The sequence below is a fragment of the Loxodonta africana genome, chromosome 10 (assembly GCF_030014295.1).
Source record: "Loxodonta africana isolate mLoxAfr1 chromosome 10, mLoxAfr1.hap2, whole genome shotgun sequence".
Classification (NCBI taxonomy): domain Eukaryota; kingdom Metazoa; phylum Chordata; class Mammalia; order Proboscidea; family Elephantidae; genus Loxodonta; species Loxodonta africana.
The window spans coordinates 104,417,468-104,431,904 of record NC_087351.1 but is presented as its reverse complement, the minus strand read 5'-3'; the positions used below and the strand labels follow the sequence as shown (position 1 = coordinate 104,431,904).

Below are 14,437 nucleotides of genomic sequence, written 5' to 3'. Positions count from 1 at the left end.
ATAGAGAGGACAAAAACAGAACAACAATCAAGCCTTAATTACCCCACGCTCAAGGCCTACCCCGCCGAAGGAGACGCTGGCTCCCCTAAGGAGTTATAAGAAGTCTTTTAGAAATTCATAAAGACAACGTGATTACCGGAAAAGCACAACTGTTGTTGGGGTCAGTTGTGTTAGGGTCCAGGAGTCTGCCAGTACATTAATTAGTTAGGTAACCTTGAAAATGTCTTGGAACCTCTCTGGGTCTCATTTTTGGATAGTATATACCTGCCTCGCCTGCCTCACAGGTAGTTAAGAGGCTTAAACGATACAATGGATGTGAAAATGCTCTGCCGATGTTAAAGTTCTGTACAAGCCACAAGTTATCACTATTATATTATTAACAGAAATACTGCTCTAATCCTGTATTTAAGACGTATTGTAAAAGGCATTTAAAGCTGACATGTTCTTGTCTCTGCCCGCGTTCTTCGTTCACCTTACTTAACCAGTTGATGAGATGTCAGGAATATTCTGCGCTGCAAGGAAAAGATCATCAATGGGGTCAGCCAAGTGCTCGATGTTCATTTTCCTTGCATTGTAGTAGTTGCCATCGGCGGCCCTTCCTGCATGTTCTGTGGCCACCAGATGGTCAAAACTGCAGGGAAGCAAGGGCCATAGGGTCTTTATGGAGAGTTTGGCTACTTTGTTGGGTTGACCCTTCTGCTTTTGTGTGGTAGGAACCCTGATGGCACAGTGGAGAAAGATGTGGCCGTCTGCTTCCGTAAAGATAGCCTTGGAAACCCTATGGGAGCAGTTCTACTCTGTCCTACGGGGTCACTATGAGTTGGAATTGACTCGATGGCAGGGGGTTTGATTTGGGAGTTTGTGTGAAGGGTCCTGCCTTCTTTCTCTGATTCCTTCATTTCTACAAAACTTGACCAAATACCTGCTATGGTATTTGTGCCAGGGGCTAATCTACCAGTTAGGTTATTTAAAAAAAAAAAAAAAAAAAGAGCTTGGAATCCTTAGCAATTTCTTTATTAGATTTAGAGGCTGTGAGAGCAGGAAGGCTGGTGGTCTGGGTCACTGTGGTGGACACTGCTGGTGCCCCACTCAGAGAGAGCCACTTCACCTGGCAGGAATACCCAGCCCCCAGTGGCTATGAGTGTTGACTGCTAGTGGCCCACAGCTGTGCCCTTCCAGGATCTTGTCCAGTGTACAGACACAAAACAGACTGAGAAGGGTAGGAAACAAGAGGAATTAATCTCACACAAGATGAGCTTTTTAGATAGAAAGAGATAGAGAGGTAAGGGAGTAAAGGTGGCATGGCTGTCAGAATGTGGGCTGTGGAATCGGGTTGTCTAGGTTGGGACACCAGGTCCTCCTGTGACTGGCTTTGGGCAAGTTGCTTAACCTCTGCAACTGTAAAGTGGCATAATAACAGTACCTACTCATACATTAGGGGCTCTGGTGGCATAGCGGCTAAGGGCTCAGCTGCTAACCAAAAAGTTGGCAGTTCAAATCCACCAGCCACTCCTTGGAAACCCTATGGGGCAGCTCTACTCTGTCCTATAGGGCTGCTATGAGTCGCAATTGACTTGACAGCACCTAATAACAACAACTCATATGTTAAGAAGTCTTGGTGTTGCAATGGTTAAGCACTTGGCTGCTAGCCAAAAGCTTGATGGCGTGAACCCGCCAGCCATTCCATAGGAGAAAAGATGTGGCAACCTGCTCCTACAAAGACTTCAGCCTCGGAAACCCTATGGGGCAGTTCTACTTGTCATATAGGGTCACTATGAGTCGGGATCTACTGGGCTGGACAGCACACAACAACAATATCTCATATATTAAAGTCCCTGGGTGGTGCAAACAGATAAGCACTCAGCTGATAACCAAAAGGTTGGAGGTTTGAGTCCACCCAGAAGTGCCTTGGAAGAAAGGCCTGTCAATCTATGTCCAAAAAATCAGCCATTGAAAACATTTTGGAGCACAGTTCTACTCTGACACAAATGGGGTCGCCCTAAGTTGGAGCTGGTTGTTTCTGTCTCATAACTACTGAAAAGATTAAATGGAAAAATACAGGAAAGCTGCTTGGTCCAGAGCCTGGCACCTACTCAGTGCTCAGTAAATGTTAGTTGTTGTTGTTTCTATTATTATTGACAGAAATATTATTTTGATAATCTAAGAGCATGAAAAATTGTACGATGCAGTTATCTCATGATTACATTCTTTAAGATTTTAAGTCTGAACGTTTTTCCTGCAAACAATTAAAAAAAAAAATCTATGAGTCTGTCCATATCCTTTCCTTGTGCTAGAGTTTTATGGCATCACATGTGTCTGGAATGAGTAGGCCAGTGAAGAGGACTCAGAACACGATCCTGAGACTGCTCCTAGTGCAGGAAAAGGCAGCCAGTGAGAAGCAAAATTACCAGAAAGGAGCTTGGAGCCTGGATTCCCACTAGACCCACATTAGTGGTGATGAAAAGGCAGTTTAGAGCAAGAGCTCCGACTGACATCAATACATCTCCCTGTTCTGCAGGAAGGGCACAGTTATGGACCCCCGGGAGAACTCAATTACATGCTTTGTAGAAGTGGATTGATTTTTTTCAGGCCAGAAGACTCCACTTAGCTACAGCGGGAAGTAATTCACTCATCTGAAGCCTGCTCCCCAGGAAAAGTTAACACATCTTCTCCTAAGACAGCAATATCCTCTCTCCTACCATCGGATCTGGCTCGCCTCCCCTCTACTCAGGAATCAGAGTATTGCCTCTGTAACCCTGCATCAGAGGTTGCCCCAGGTGGACTTTTTAGTTTCTGCCTTAGAGGACAGAGCTTTATTTGTATGTTAATCATTGGAGGATATAAACCTTTCTAATATGCATCACTTTCTTAGTTACTGAGTGCCACTTTAATAACATAAATACCTCAAGTGGATGGCTTTAACAAAGAGAAATTTATTTTCTCACAGTCTAGTAGGCTAGAAATGCAAATTCAGGACATCAGCTCCAGGGGAAGGCTCTCTTTGTTGGCTCTGGAGGAAGGCCTTTCTGTCAATCTTCCCCTGTACTAGAGCTTCTCTGTGCAGGAACCTTGGGTCTAAAAGATAGTGCCTGCTCCTGGTGCTTCTTTCTCGGTGGTATGAGGTTCCCAACTCTCTGCTCGCTTCCCTTTCCTTTTATCTCTTGTAAGATAACAAGTGGTTCAGGCCACACCCCAGGGAAACTCCCTTTACATCGGCTCAGGGAGGTGACCTAAGCAACACTGTTACATCCCACCCTAATCCTTTTAACCACAGGCAGAGATTATGATTTATAACACATAGGAAAATCACAAAATGGAGGACAGCCACACATGGCCTAACCAAGTTAATACACACACTTTTGGGGGAACATAATTCAATTCATGACAATCACAGATATTAAATCTTGCAGCTTTAAATAGCATATCAGAGCCACAATGGAACTTTTCCCTGGTGACTCAGGGTCCTCATTATGAACACCAGATTCTGCTGTGACTTGCAATACAGTATGCCTTCATGGCCTATTAAAGCAGTGCTTTCAAACTCTACGTAGACACTTGTTAGTGGGTTGTAAAATCAATTCATTGGGTCCGATCAGCATTTTTCTGAAAAGTAGAAGAGAATAGACTGGGATAGAAAATATTGTACATGCCATAGCAGGAGGAAATATGGTTCTTTGAAACTTCTGTTTCATGTGTGTTCGTATCAGTTTGCAGTGCAAAATGTGTTTATTACTGTGGGTTGTTGTAAAAAAAAAAGTTTGCAAAACAATGTACTAAAGGCTATAAGATCTGACCCATTCCCACATACGATAAAGAAGTATTTTTCAAAATGTTCCATCACAACACACAGTAAGAAAGAAATACACACACACACATAAGGTTTCACAAGACAATACTTACCATTTCTATACAGACATGAATTGGTATTTTCTATTCTATTCTATTCATTTATCAAAAATGCTGGTTACATCCCACTGAAATGATTTTACCACCCTCTACTGGGTTATGACCTACATTTTGAGAAACTGCTGGTTTAAAAAAAAAAAATTCTCCTATCACTTCCCTCTATCAGGAAGACATGCCATTTCTCCCTGTCCTCCAAGGACCTGCTACTTCCAGAGACCATTTGCAAAGCCCCCAGCATACCCTGAGGTTCCCCCAGTCTCATTCGTTAGTCTGTTCCATCAGAAACTCTTTACTTCTAGGTTTATAGTTTTGTCCTCTCCAGAGTGTTAAAGCAAGCACAAACTTAGCTGGCAAAGTTAATAGCATGTGGGCTTTTCCATCATCACACAGCTAAATTGGGACGGGACGTACATACCTGGTGACTTGGGATCCCCATCTTTGCGCAGAAAAGCCTGCACAGCTTCTGCTGATCCATCTTGGTAAGTTAATAACGGGATCTGGGTCTTCAGCACACTTTGAAAATAAAGGCAAAGGGTGGACACGTCAGCTCGAGTGTCACCCTTTGGAAGTTCATGATGACTTTCAAAAGCTCTTTTGGAAAGCCACGTTCCAAACCTGTTGCTGTTGAGTTGATTCTGACTCAGAGCAACCCTATAGAACAGGGTAGAACTGCCCGAGAGGGTGTCCAAGGAGCAGCTGTTGGATTTGAACTGCTGACCTTTGGGTTAGCAGCTGAGCTCTTAGCCACTGCGCCACCAGGGCTCCAAGAAAGCACATTACCATCATCGAATGATGCCTACCTTTACACTTTGTCAGGTAAGCCAACACTTCAACACAGAGGATTGTCATGTTACTTTGATCCTGAATAAACCTCAGGGTTGAGAATGGGTGCGAGGAATCAGGGCTAGCGTCACGATATCGTGGGCCAGCAGGTATGCTGCGTGGAGATGCCCATAATACAAGGTTAACAGGTCTATCTGGTCCACTGCCATCATGAGTGCTGGGCATACATTTGCGTGCCTGTGGTGACAGTGTTCTACCACTTTGCTAAGCATTCAACATGCACTCCCTCATTTAATTGTCTCAACAATTCTATGAGATGACAACAATTATTATCCCCATTTCTCAGAGGAGGAAAATCGAGGCCCAGAGCTACTAAATAACTTGGGCAAAACCAAGTATGTGTATAGGTGTCACTGATCCCATCCCAAGTTCTCACCTGCTGTTGCTTGCTGCCATCCTGCATACCACTTTACAGTTGGAGAGATTAAGCAACTTGCCCAAGGCCAGTCACAGGAGGACCTGGTATCTGAACCTAGACAACCTGATTCCACAGCCCACATTCTGACAGCCATGCCATCTTTAACCCCTTACCTCTCTATCTCTTTCCATCTACAAAGCTCATCTTGTGTGAGATTAATTCCTCTTCTGTTTCCTACCCTTCTCAGTCTGCTTTGTGTCTGTACACTGGACAAGATCCTGGAAGGGCACAGCTGTGGGCCACTAGCAGTCAACACTCATAGCCACTGGGGGCTGGGTATTCCTGCCAGGTGAAGTGTCTCTGGGTGGGGCACCAGCACTGTCCACAACAGTGGCTCAGACCACCAGCCTTGCTGGCTTCCTCCTTCTCCTTGTCCTCTTACATGGAGGGTCCCAGGGCACAATCCAGGGAGGAAGGGGCTCTGCTTTGTCCCAACTTCTTCCCTCGGTGATCTCATCCAGTCTCTTGGCTTTAAGTGCCATCAAATGCCAACAGCCCTCCAATTTATCTTTCCAGCCCAGACTGCCCTCCTGAACTCAACACATCTATCTACTGCCTTCTTGACTCCTACTTGACTTTTTCTGCTGGAGTGTCTAACAGGCATCCTACACTTACCAGGCTCAAGCCTGCACTTTTCGTTTACCTCAAATCTGCTCCACCCACAGTCTTCCCCATGTCAGTTTACAGCAACTCCGTCCTTTCAGTTAAAGCCAAACCTGTTGCCGACTTGTGGTGACTCCATGTGTCACAGAGTAGAACTGCCCCATAGGGCTTTCTTGGCTGTAATCTTTATGGAAGCAGATCACAGGCCTTTCTGCTGTGGACCACTGGGTGGATTTGAACTGCCAACGTTTAGGTTAGTAACCAAATGCAAATTGTTTGCACCACCCAGAGACCTTGGCCAGAAACCTTAGCGCAATCCCCAATTCTTCTACCTCACAACCAATCCATCAGGAAATCACATTGACTCTACCTTCAATATATATACAGAACGTAGCTACTCTCCCTCTGGGCCATTCGTTGTCTGAGCTTGGGCTCCCCTCAAACCAGAGCCTGAGGCAAGGATTTGGGTGCAGGTGGTCTATTTGAGAAGATTCCAGGAAGCAGGATGGAGGGGACAGGAAAGTAAGTCTGGGAAGGAAGGAAGCCAATCGGAAAGTATGTTCATGTTCAAGGTCATTGCTCCAGGCAACGGGGTTCAGTTCCTTGGGACCTACGTGTCCCTCCTGAATTCTCAGTCCAAAGGACAGGAGATAGGGCGCTAATCCACCAGCTTCTGGCCCCCATTGGTTGAGGGTGCTCTGAAGGCTGCCCCACACTTCTGGGCTGCACTTGCGATCCCTGGGCTAAGTGGGTCTGTACAGCTTTGGAGAGGCCCCTGGAGAGCGCTGGCTTGAGTGTGACCCAGCCAGCTCAGCATGGCTCAGAACTTCACTCCAGATGCAGCTGAAATAGAGGTGGGCATTAGAGATATGTCATGAACGCCACACCAAGTCACCCTCAACCCCTGTCTGCAACAGCCTAACTGATCTCCTGTGTCCACCTTTCCCCTACAGCAACCTTCTAAACCCTAAGCCAGAGCATGGCCCTCATTCTGCTCAGTCTCCTTCCAGGGCCCCCAGGCTCCCCTAGACCAAAAGCCTAGACTCTTCTGGTGTCTCTTGAGGCCCATTCTGAGCTGGCCCTTGCTGCCTCTCCTTCCTCTTGTCCAACTTTTCATTCACTCCAGGCCAGCAGTTTCTTATACATGCTGGGTTCTAATGCCACCTACAACCTCTGCATGGCTGCTCCCACAGCCTGGAACACACCTTTGTCAGATGCCACCTTCTTGAAGAGGCTGTCCCTGACCATGCTATTTAAAAAAACTCACCACCCAGCCCAGCACATCCCTTCCCTTATCATGGTTCATTGTCTACCATAGCATCATCACCTTCTAACATGCTATCTACTTTACTTTTTAAAAATTGCTTTATTATGCAGTTGTTGTTAGGTGCCGTCGAGTTGATTCCAGCTCACAGCGACCCCATGTGACACAGTAGAACTGTCCCATAGGGTTTTCTAGGCTGTGATCTTTAAGGAAGCAGATTGCCAGGTCTTTCTCCTGTGGAACTGCTGGGTGGGTTCGAGCTGCCCATCTTTCAGTTAGCAGCCGAGCGCTTAACCGTTGTGCCACTAGGGCTCCTTTTTATTGTAGTAAAATGTCCATAATGAAACATTTGCCAGCTCAACATTTTTTACCTGGTACAACTCAGTGACCCTGAATATGGTCATCATGTTATGCAACCATTACCACTATCTCTTTCCAAATTATTCCCCTACCATTAACAGAAACTCAGCTACCCGCCCCCACCCCCAGCAGTGACTGCCCCCTTCCCTCCTCCTTCCACTTCTGGTAGCTACAAATAAACTTTAGTTCATTTGCCTCTTCTAGATATTTCCTGTAAGTGGGATCATACAATATTTGTCCTTTTTAAATGCTTTACTTTTTATTATTGTTTATTATGTCATGCTCCACTAGAAAATATGCTCCATGAGGGCAAGTTAGTTGCCAGTTTTGTTCACTGGTGGATCCTTAAGAGCCTAGAATAGTGCTTGGCACATTAAAAAAAAAATACCCAAACCCATTGCCATTGAGTAGATTCCAACTCATAGTGACCCTATAGGACAGAATACAACTGCCCCATAGAGTTTCTATGGAGCACCTATTGGATTTGAACTGCCCGCCTTTTGGTTAGCAGCTGTAGCTCTTAACCACTACGGCACCAGGGTTTCCGCCTGGCACATACCAAAACCAAACCCACTGCTGTCGGTCTACTCTGATTCACAGAGTTTCTAAGGAGCACCTGGTGGATTTGAACTGCGGACCTTTTGGTTAGCAGCTGCAGCACTTAACCACTATGCCACCAGGGTTTCTGCATGGCACATAGTAGGTACTTAATACACATTTATCGAATGAAATGGATTCAGTCCAAACAGCTCTCTGCACAGACACATTTCTTCTTGAAATTTACGACATAACAGGTATGAAAGGGTATGCCCTACTGGGGCTGAAGCCCTTTTTAAACATGAAAGGGAAAGACTCTGAAAAACACAGAGGGATGTAGAGAGACAGGTCGTGGGAAGCAGATTTCGTTCTCTAGGCTTCCAGCTTATACTGGAGTGACACTTCTGGCAGATTCGAGGGGAGGGGAGGGCAGTGGTATCACTGCTTACTTCACTAACACTTGCAGCCCTCACGCCCACCTGGGGGCCCCAGGAACTGGGCAGAGCGGGGCACCCCTGCTCCGCGGGTCTCGCGGGACGCTGCCGTCTGAGCCTTTGTACCACCCTGTACTCCACAAGCCTGTCCCCGGCTCCAGTAGTCGAGAGCTGATCCAGGAGCTGAGAGCTCTAAGCAGGTCACTCCCCATCTCTGAGAGGGAAGGCAGCGGGTACACAGGTAGGATCATGGGCTTTGGGGCCTGGGGGACCCGGGTTCAAATCCAGCTCACCATTCCTGCCTGAGGAAATCACCTGGACCTCTCTGAGCAGCAGTCTCTTCATCTACAAAATGAGGATGATGCTTTTACACTAAAGAATTGTTCTGAGTTTTAAGGAAGACGCCCTCCCTAACGACACAGCACTGTACCTGGGCACCCAGCGAAAGTCACCGTTTCTCTCCAGTCTCTGCCCACAAAGGCCAAGTTAGGGAAATGTAAAGCTTCATCTTACCCACCTTGCTCAAAAGCCTCTTCAACAAGCTTCCCGTGCAAGATCAAGGCTCTCCGGTCAACAACTATGGAGGCCTCCTTCTCCAAGGCCTGCAAGAATATAGCCAGAGCGATGGCTCCTGGGGGCCGTCTGTCTCTTCCGGAGGCTTGTGGGTGAAATGCGTGGGAATCGCATGGTGAGGAGCACAGAGTGGGTGTGGGACAGTGACAGAGAGGCCCGCAGCAGCTTGTCTTGCCTAAAATTACAAAAAAATGAAATCATAAAATCTGTTAGTTGTGTTTAAAGTAGAAAATTGTGCTAAGTAGTTTTTTGTTCAATTGTTTGTTTTTGAGGGATGTGGCCAGAGACTGCTAATCGTTCATCAGAACACATTCTCTTTGTCCCTGAGTACTGAAGTTGTGCAACGGTTAAGTGCTTGGTTGCTAACTGAAACGTCGCCGGTTAGAACCCACTCAGCAGCTTTGAGGGAGAAAAGACCAGGTGAGCTGTTCCCATGAAGGTTACAGCCTAGGAAGCTCTATAGGGCAGTTCTTCTCTGTCACATGGGGTCGCTATGACTTGAAAATCTTCCAAGCACCTAACAACAACAACGGTGAAGGGCAGCTGGGTAAGTGTCTTACCAGCCTCCCTTACGCTCAGGTATGGCCACAAGACCAGCTTCTCTTTAATAGAATGTAAATGAAAGTGATGTGTGCCACCTCAGGGCCTGGCCAGAAACCTCCTATGCGCTCCTCCAAGCTGTTTCCCTTTCCTGTGGCTGGAATGTTGACAACTAGAGTCCCCTGGGAGGTCTCATGATGGTGACGGCAGAGCTGCTGGTTCCCCGAGTCACTGGGTGGACCAGATCCCCCTTCTTGCTGCTCTCGGCCCACCCTGGACTATTACTTGAGAGATAGAAATTTCTATTGTATTTGAGCAAAGCCTCTTGGGGTTTATTTGTAATAGCAGTTTACTTTTTTTTTTTTTTAACTAATAGAGGGAGTCCCTGGGTGGTGCATACAACACGTTTGGCTGCTAGCCGAGAGGTTGGAGTTAGAGTTCACCCAGAAGTGCCTTGGAAGAAATGCCTGGCAAGCTACTTCCAAAAAATCAGCCATTGAAAAACCCTCTGGAGCACAGTTCTATTCTGACACACTTGAGGTCTCCATGAGTTGGAACGGACTTGACAGCAACTGGTGTTTAACAGATACAGGAAATATATAATGAAGAAGGGCAATAGGATGGCCTTAGTTGGGGGTCATCCAAAAGACGCCCCTAAGACAAGGACTTGGGTACAGACATTTTAGTCGGAGGTGATCTCAGGAAGGAGCCTTGGTGGTACAGTGGTTAAGAGCTCAGCTGCTCGAATCCACCAGCCACTCCTTGGAAACCCTATCGGGCAGTTCTACTCTGTACTGTAGGATCACTGTGCATTGGAATCAACTTGACAGCAACGGGTTTGGGTTTGGGTTTAATCCCAGGAAACGTAAGTCAGAAGATGAGGAAAATGAAACAGGAAAGGGAAAAGAGCCAAAAAATGGTATGTTAGTTACTCTGAAGGCAACTGGGGCTCAGCCCTGCTTGGGATCCTCTAAGGAACCATGTGGAGCACACCTCAGAATGTCCTACTAGAGGATGGGAGGCTGGGCATTTATCCACTGGCTCCTGTCCCCTGTGGGTGAAGGTTGCCTGCGGGGGTTTTGACTCCCTGCACTCTTGGACCGTGCCTGCCTGCTGTGGCAGAGGAAGCTCAGAGGTGCAGGGAAAGCCTTCAGGTGGAGGAGCAGAGACATGTTAGCATCTAAGGCGGGAAGCTGTCAATGTGCTGAGAACCACCCATTGCAGCTGCAGGTGAACCCAGGCGGGCAGAGGAGATATGGGCTTGGCACCAGCAGCACCCACTACAGACGCCCAGCCATGGCTACCGAGTCAGTCCCAGCAGGGCAGCAGAGCCTCCCAATCCTCATCACACACCACGTGCTTTTGTCCACACTCAAGTCACCTTGGACGGCAAAGGTGCCACTTGAAGACAGGGAGTACACAGGAACAGTTCCAGATTTAGAGTCTGAAGGCTCACGTTCAAGTGCAGGTACTGGCACATTGTAGCTGTGTGACCTGGGCCTTATCCCTTGATCTCTCAGGACCTCTGTTTTCCTATGTGGAGAATGGGGGGTGGTCCAGGTTGAGGAAGGCTGGAGGGAAATGGTCTTTCACACACTGCTGGTGGGAGTGGAAACTGGAACATTTGTCTAGAGGGTGATTTGTGCCTTAGATTTGTACATTCCACCGCAGCTAGCAATTCACTGCTAGGAATTTATCCTAATGATGCAATCATGGGTATGTGCACACATTGAGTCAGAAGGCTGTTCACTGCAGCGTTGTTTATGTTGGAAACAACCCAAATGTCAAATAACAGGATATTGATAAAATGGTGGAACAGTTGTAAAATGGAATTCTATACAAATATTAAAAAGGATGTTGTAGAAGACTGCTTAATGATATGTAAAGATGTTCACAATATAAAGTGAAGAAAAGAAATCCCTAAAATGATATCACAGTGTAATCCCATTTTTGTTTAAAAATTATGTGTATGTATATATATACCCATAGAATCAGACTGAAGAAAAAGACGTCACTGGCAAACACTGAGCAGTTAATGTTGGCTAATTATGATGAGATTCTGATCAGTTTTACATATTTTCTTTTCCTCTTTTTCACTGTTATTGACTTTGTATTTGCTGAGTCTTTATGTTTTTCTTGTTTTTTATTTCGATGTGTAGGATTGTTAGTTTCCTTTGTGGTTACCTTAATTTACCCCTATTTTTCTAAGTTTAAACCAATCTTTTCTGTATATCGCCTTGACTTCCTCTCCGTATGAAAGATCTGTGACTACATTTTTTAGTCCCTCTTTTTGTTTTAGTGTTGTCGTCTTTTACATATTGATGTCTCTGTTTATCTGTGTTGAGTGTTTTAGCTTAATTTTTGTGATGTCCCTATCTGGGTTGATATCTGGTTGTTTCTGTCCGGCATTCTAGTCTTGAGTTGTTATCTGATGTTACTGATTTTCTAACTGGAGGACTCCCTTTAGTATTTCTTATAATACTGGTTTGGTTTTTGCAAGTTCCCTAACTTCTGTTTAACTGGAAACGTCCTAATTTCGCCATTATATTTGAGAAACAGTTGTGCTGGATATATAATTCTTGGCTGGCAATTTTTTCTTTCAAGACTTTATATATGTCATCCCATTGCCTTCTTGCCTGCATGGTTTCTGCCTAGTAGTCCAAGCTTAGTCTTAATGACTCTCCTTTGTAGCTGACTTTTCGCTTATCCCTAGCCGCTCTTAAAATTCTATATCTTTAGTTTTGGTGAGTTTGGTTATAATACGTATTGGTGACTTTCTTTTGGGATCTACCTTGTGTGGAGTTTGATGAGCATCTTGGATAGATATCTTCTCATCTTTGACAATATCAGGGAAGTTTTCTGCCAACAAATCTTCGACGATTCTCTCTGTATTTTCTGTTATCCCCTCTATTCTGGTACTCCAATCACTCATAGGTTATTTCTCTTGATACAGTCCCACATGATTCTTAGAATTTCTTCATTTTTTAAAATTCTTTTATCTGATTTTTCCTCAAGTATGTTGGCGTGAAGTGCTTTATCTTCAATCTCACTAATTCTGACTTCCATTGCCTCAATTCTGCTCCTATGACTTTCTGTTGAGTTGTCTCACTCTGAAATTTGATTCTGGTCATTTTTGTTGCTTCTTTGCTTTTGTTTATTTCTTGATGCTGCCACAATGAGCAGGAATTACTGTTGATAAAAGAGGGAAAGGATAACAACATCATTAAAGGAAAAAAAATTGGGATGCAACCAATTTCATAGAGTGTCATGAGCACCAAAGGAAAGAAGGAGAGAGAACTTTGTGAACTGCATAACAGGACATATGTTTATGGTGATCTTATTGTTATTCGTGCACATGTCATCACTATAAAGCTCTGTGTTCCTATTCTCCAAGCATCTCAATTACAAGCCAGCGTCCTCTCAAAAATGATTGAGTGGCTCTATTCTTATGCCCGTGAGTAATGCTTGGTACACTGTCATTAATCTTATATCTGCTTATTTAACATAGCAGCAATCAAAAGCACCTGTTGTTCTTGAGGATTAAAGATGCTCCTTAATAGACAATATTGGCACATCCAGAGAGTCATAAATCTGTCTTTGTCCCAAGCCTTGTGCTTCAAGCCCAGCCATACAGTTCACACCAGCATGAAGAGTGGTGGTGTGGGCGACATCCTGGGGCATTTTTATTAAGCTGTGGGTGCATCATGTCTGCAATAAACTTACTTCCCTGCTACTTTTTTATTTATGCTAATGGAAGAGTTAATAATTCATCTTCCCTCGGGAGTCTCATGCTGAGTGGGAGAGGAGAGCCATCAGCCCTGTGAGAGTGCTTGTGAGGGAGAAAGGACTGTAGAAATGCAAAAAGATAACCACCAAGGAGATCACTGTGTAGGAGACTGTGTACACACAGCCATAATATTCACTTCTCTGTATGTATAGGTCCTAGAAAGTGTATCAGTGGTGGGCATACAAAAGCAGTTGCCATTGAGTTGATTCCGACTTATAGTGACCCTACAGGAAGAATGGTGCCTTGGTTGCGTAATGGTTAAGAGCTCAGCTGCTAACCAAAAGGACGGCAGTTTGAATCCACCAGCCACTCCTTAGAAACCCTATGGGGCAGTTCTACTCTGTTCTATAGGGTCGCCATGGGTCAGAATCAACTCGACGGCAATGGGTTTGGCTCTGGTTTTGGTGTAGAAAGAGTAGAACTGCCCCATAGGGTATCCAAGGCTGAAATCTTTTACAGAAGCAAACTGCCACATCTTTCTCCCTCAGGGTGGCTGGTGGGTTTGAGCCGCCAACCTTTCGGTTAGCAGCCAAGCACTTTAACCACTGTGCCACCAGGGCTCCTCCAGTGGGCAGATAGCCCACATCTACTGGGTGAATGTATGAAAAGGAACCTTATTCTCTGCAGAATCAGCAAAGGAAAGAACATGAAAAAGCGAACGAAGAGCTATGCCCTGTGGTTCAGCAGGAGGAGCCGTTACCTTAGACCCCCCTGTAATTGGGGGCAGCCCTTTCTCCCAGTCCCAAGGGGAGACAGTCAAACGTTTTTAAGGCTGGGTCGCACGTCAGATTCTCAGCCACAGTGACAGCCATTGTGAGTAAAGGACATCCAGGCTGGCTGCGCTGTGGCCCTGCCCAGTTGCTGCTCTCTTTAAATAACACTGACGTCAATGTCACTGTAACCAGCTCTGTCCGGGTCCTGGAGTCTGGCCTGGAGATTTGGCCTCCCCAAGCTGGCCTCATCCTCCTGCCGTCTATGGCAGCCTCCCCACCATCGATCCAGGTATCTGTCTAGGAGACAGGAGTCAGGTGGGCCAGCGGAGAGGCCACTTATGCCTTCTCCAGCCATTCAAGGTGCAAAATGGTTGTTAGCCCCCAGGCCTAGAATCAGTGCCAGTGAGAAGATATAAAACAGGGAACGGGGTGTGATCCAGGAGAGGCCAGGGCACTCTT

At 45.8% G+C, this 14,437-nt stretch overlaps 1 protein-coding gene across 1 annotated transcript in view; it reads right to left on the bottom strand.

Annotated features, from left to right (window-relative positions):
* Positions 1–468: 468 nt before the first annotated feature.
* Positions 469–14,437, bottom strand: part of DGLUCY (D-glutamate cyclase) — a 35,295-nt gene continuing 21,326 nt past the window's right edge. The window contains 5 exon segments of the mRNA XM_023546645.2: positions 469–631; positions 4,318–4,419; positions 8,879–9,005; positions 9,008–9,052; positions 9,055–9,113. Of these exon segments, the coding sequence (XP_023402413.2) occupies positions 478–631; positions 4,318–4,419; positions 8,879–9,005; positions 9,008–9,052; positions 9,055–9,113 (487 nt within the window). The 3' untranslated portion in view covers positions 469–477.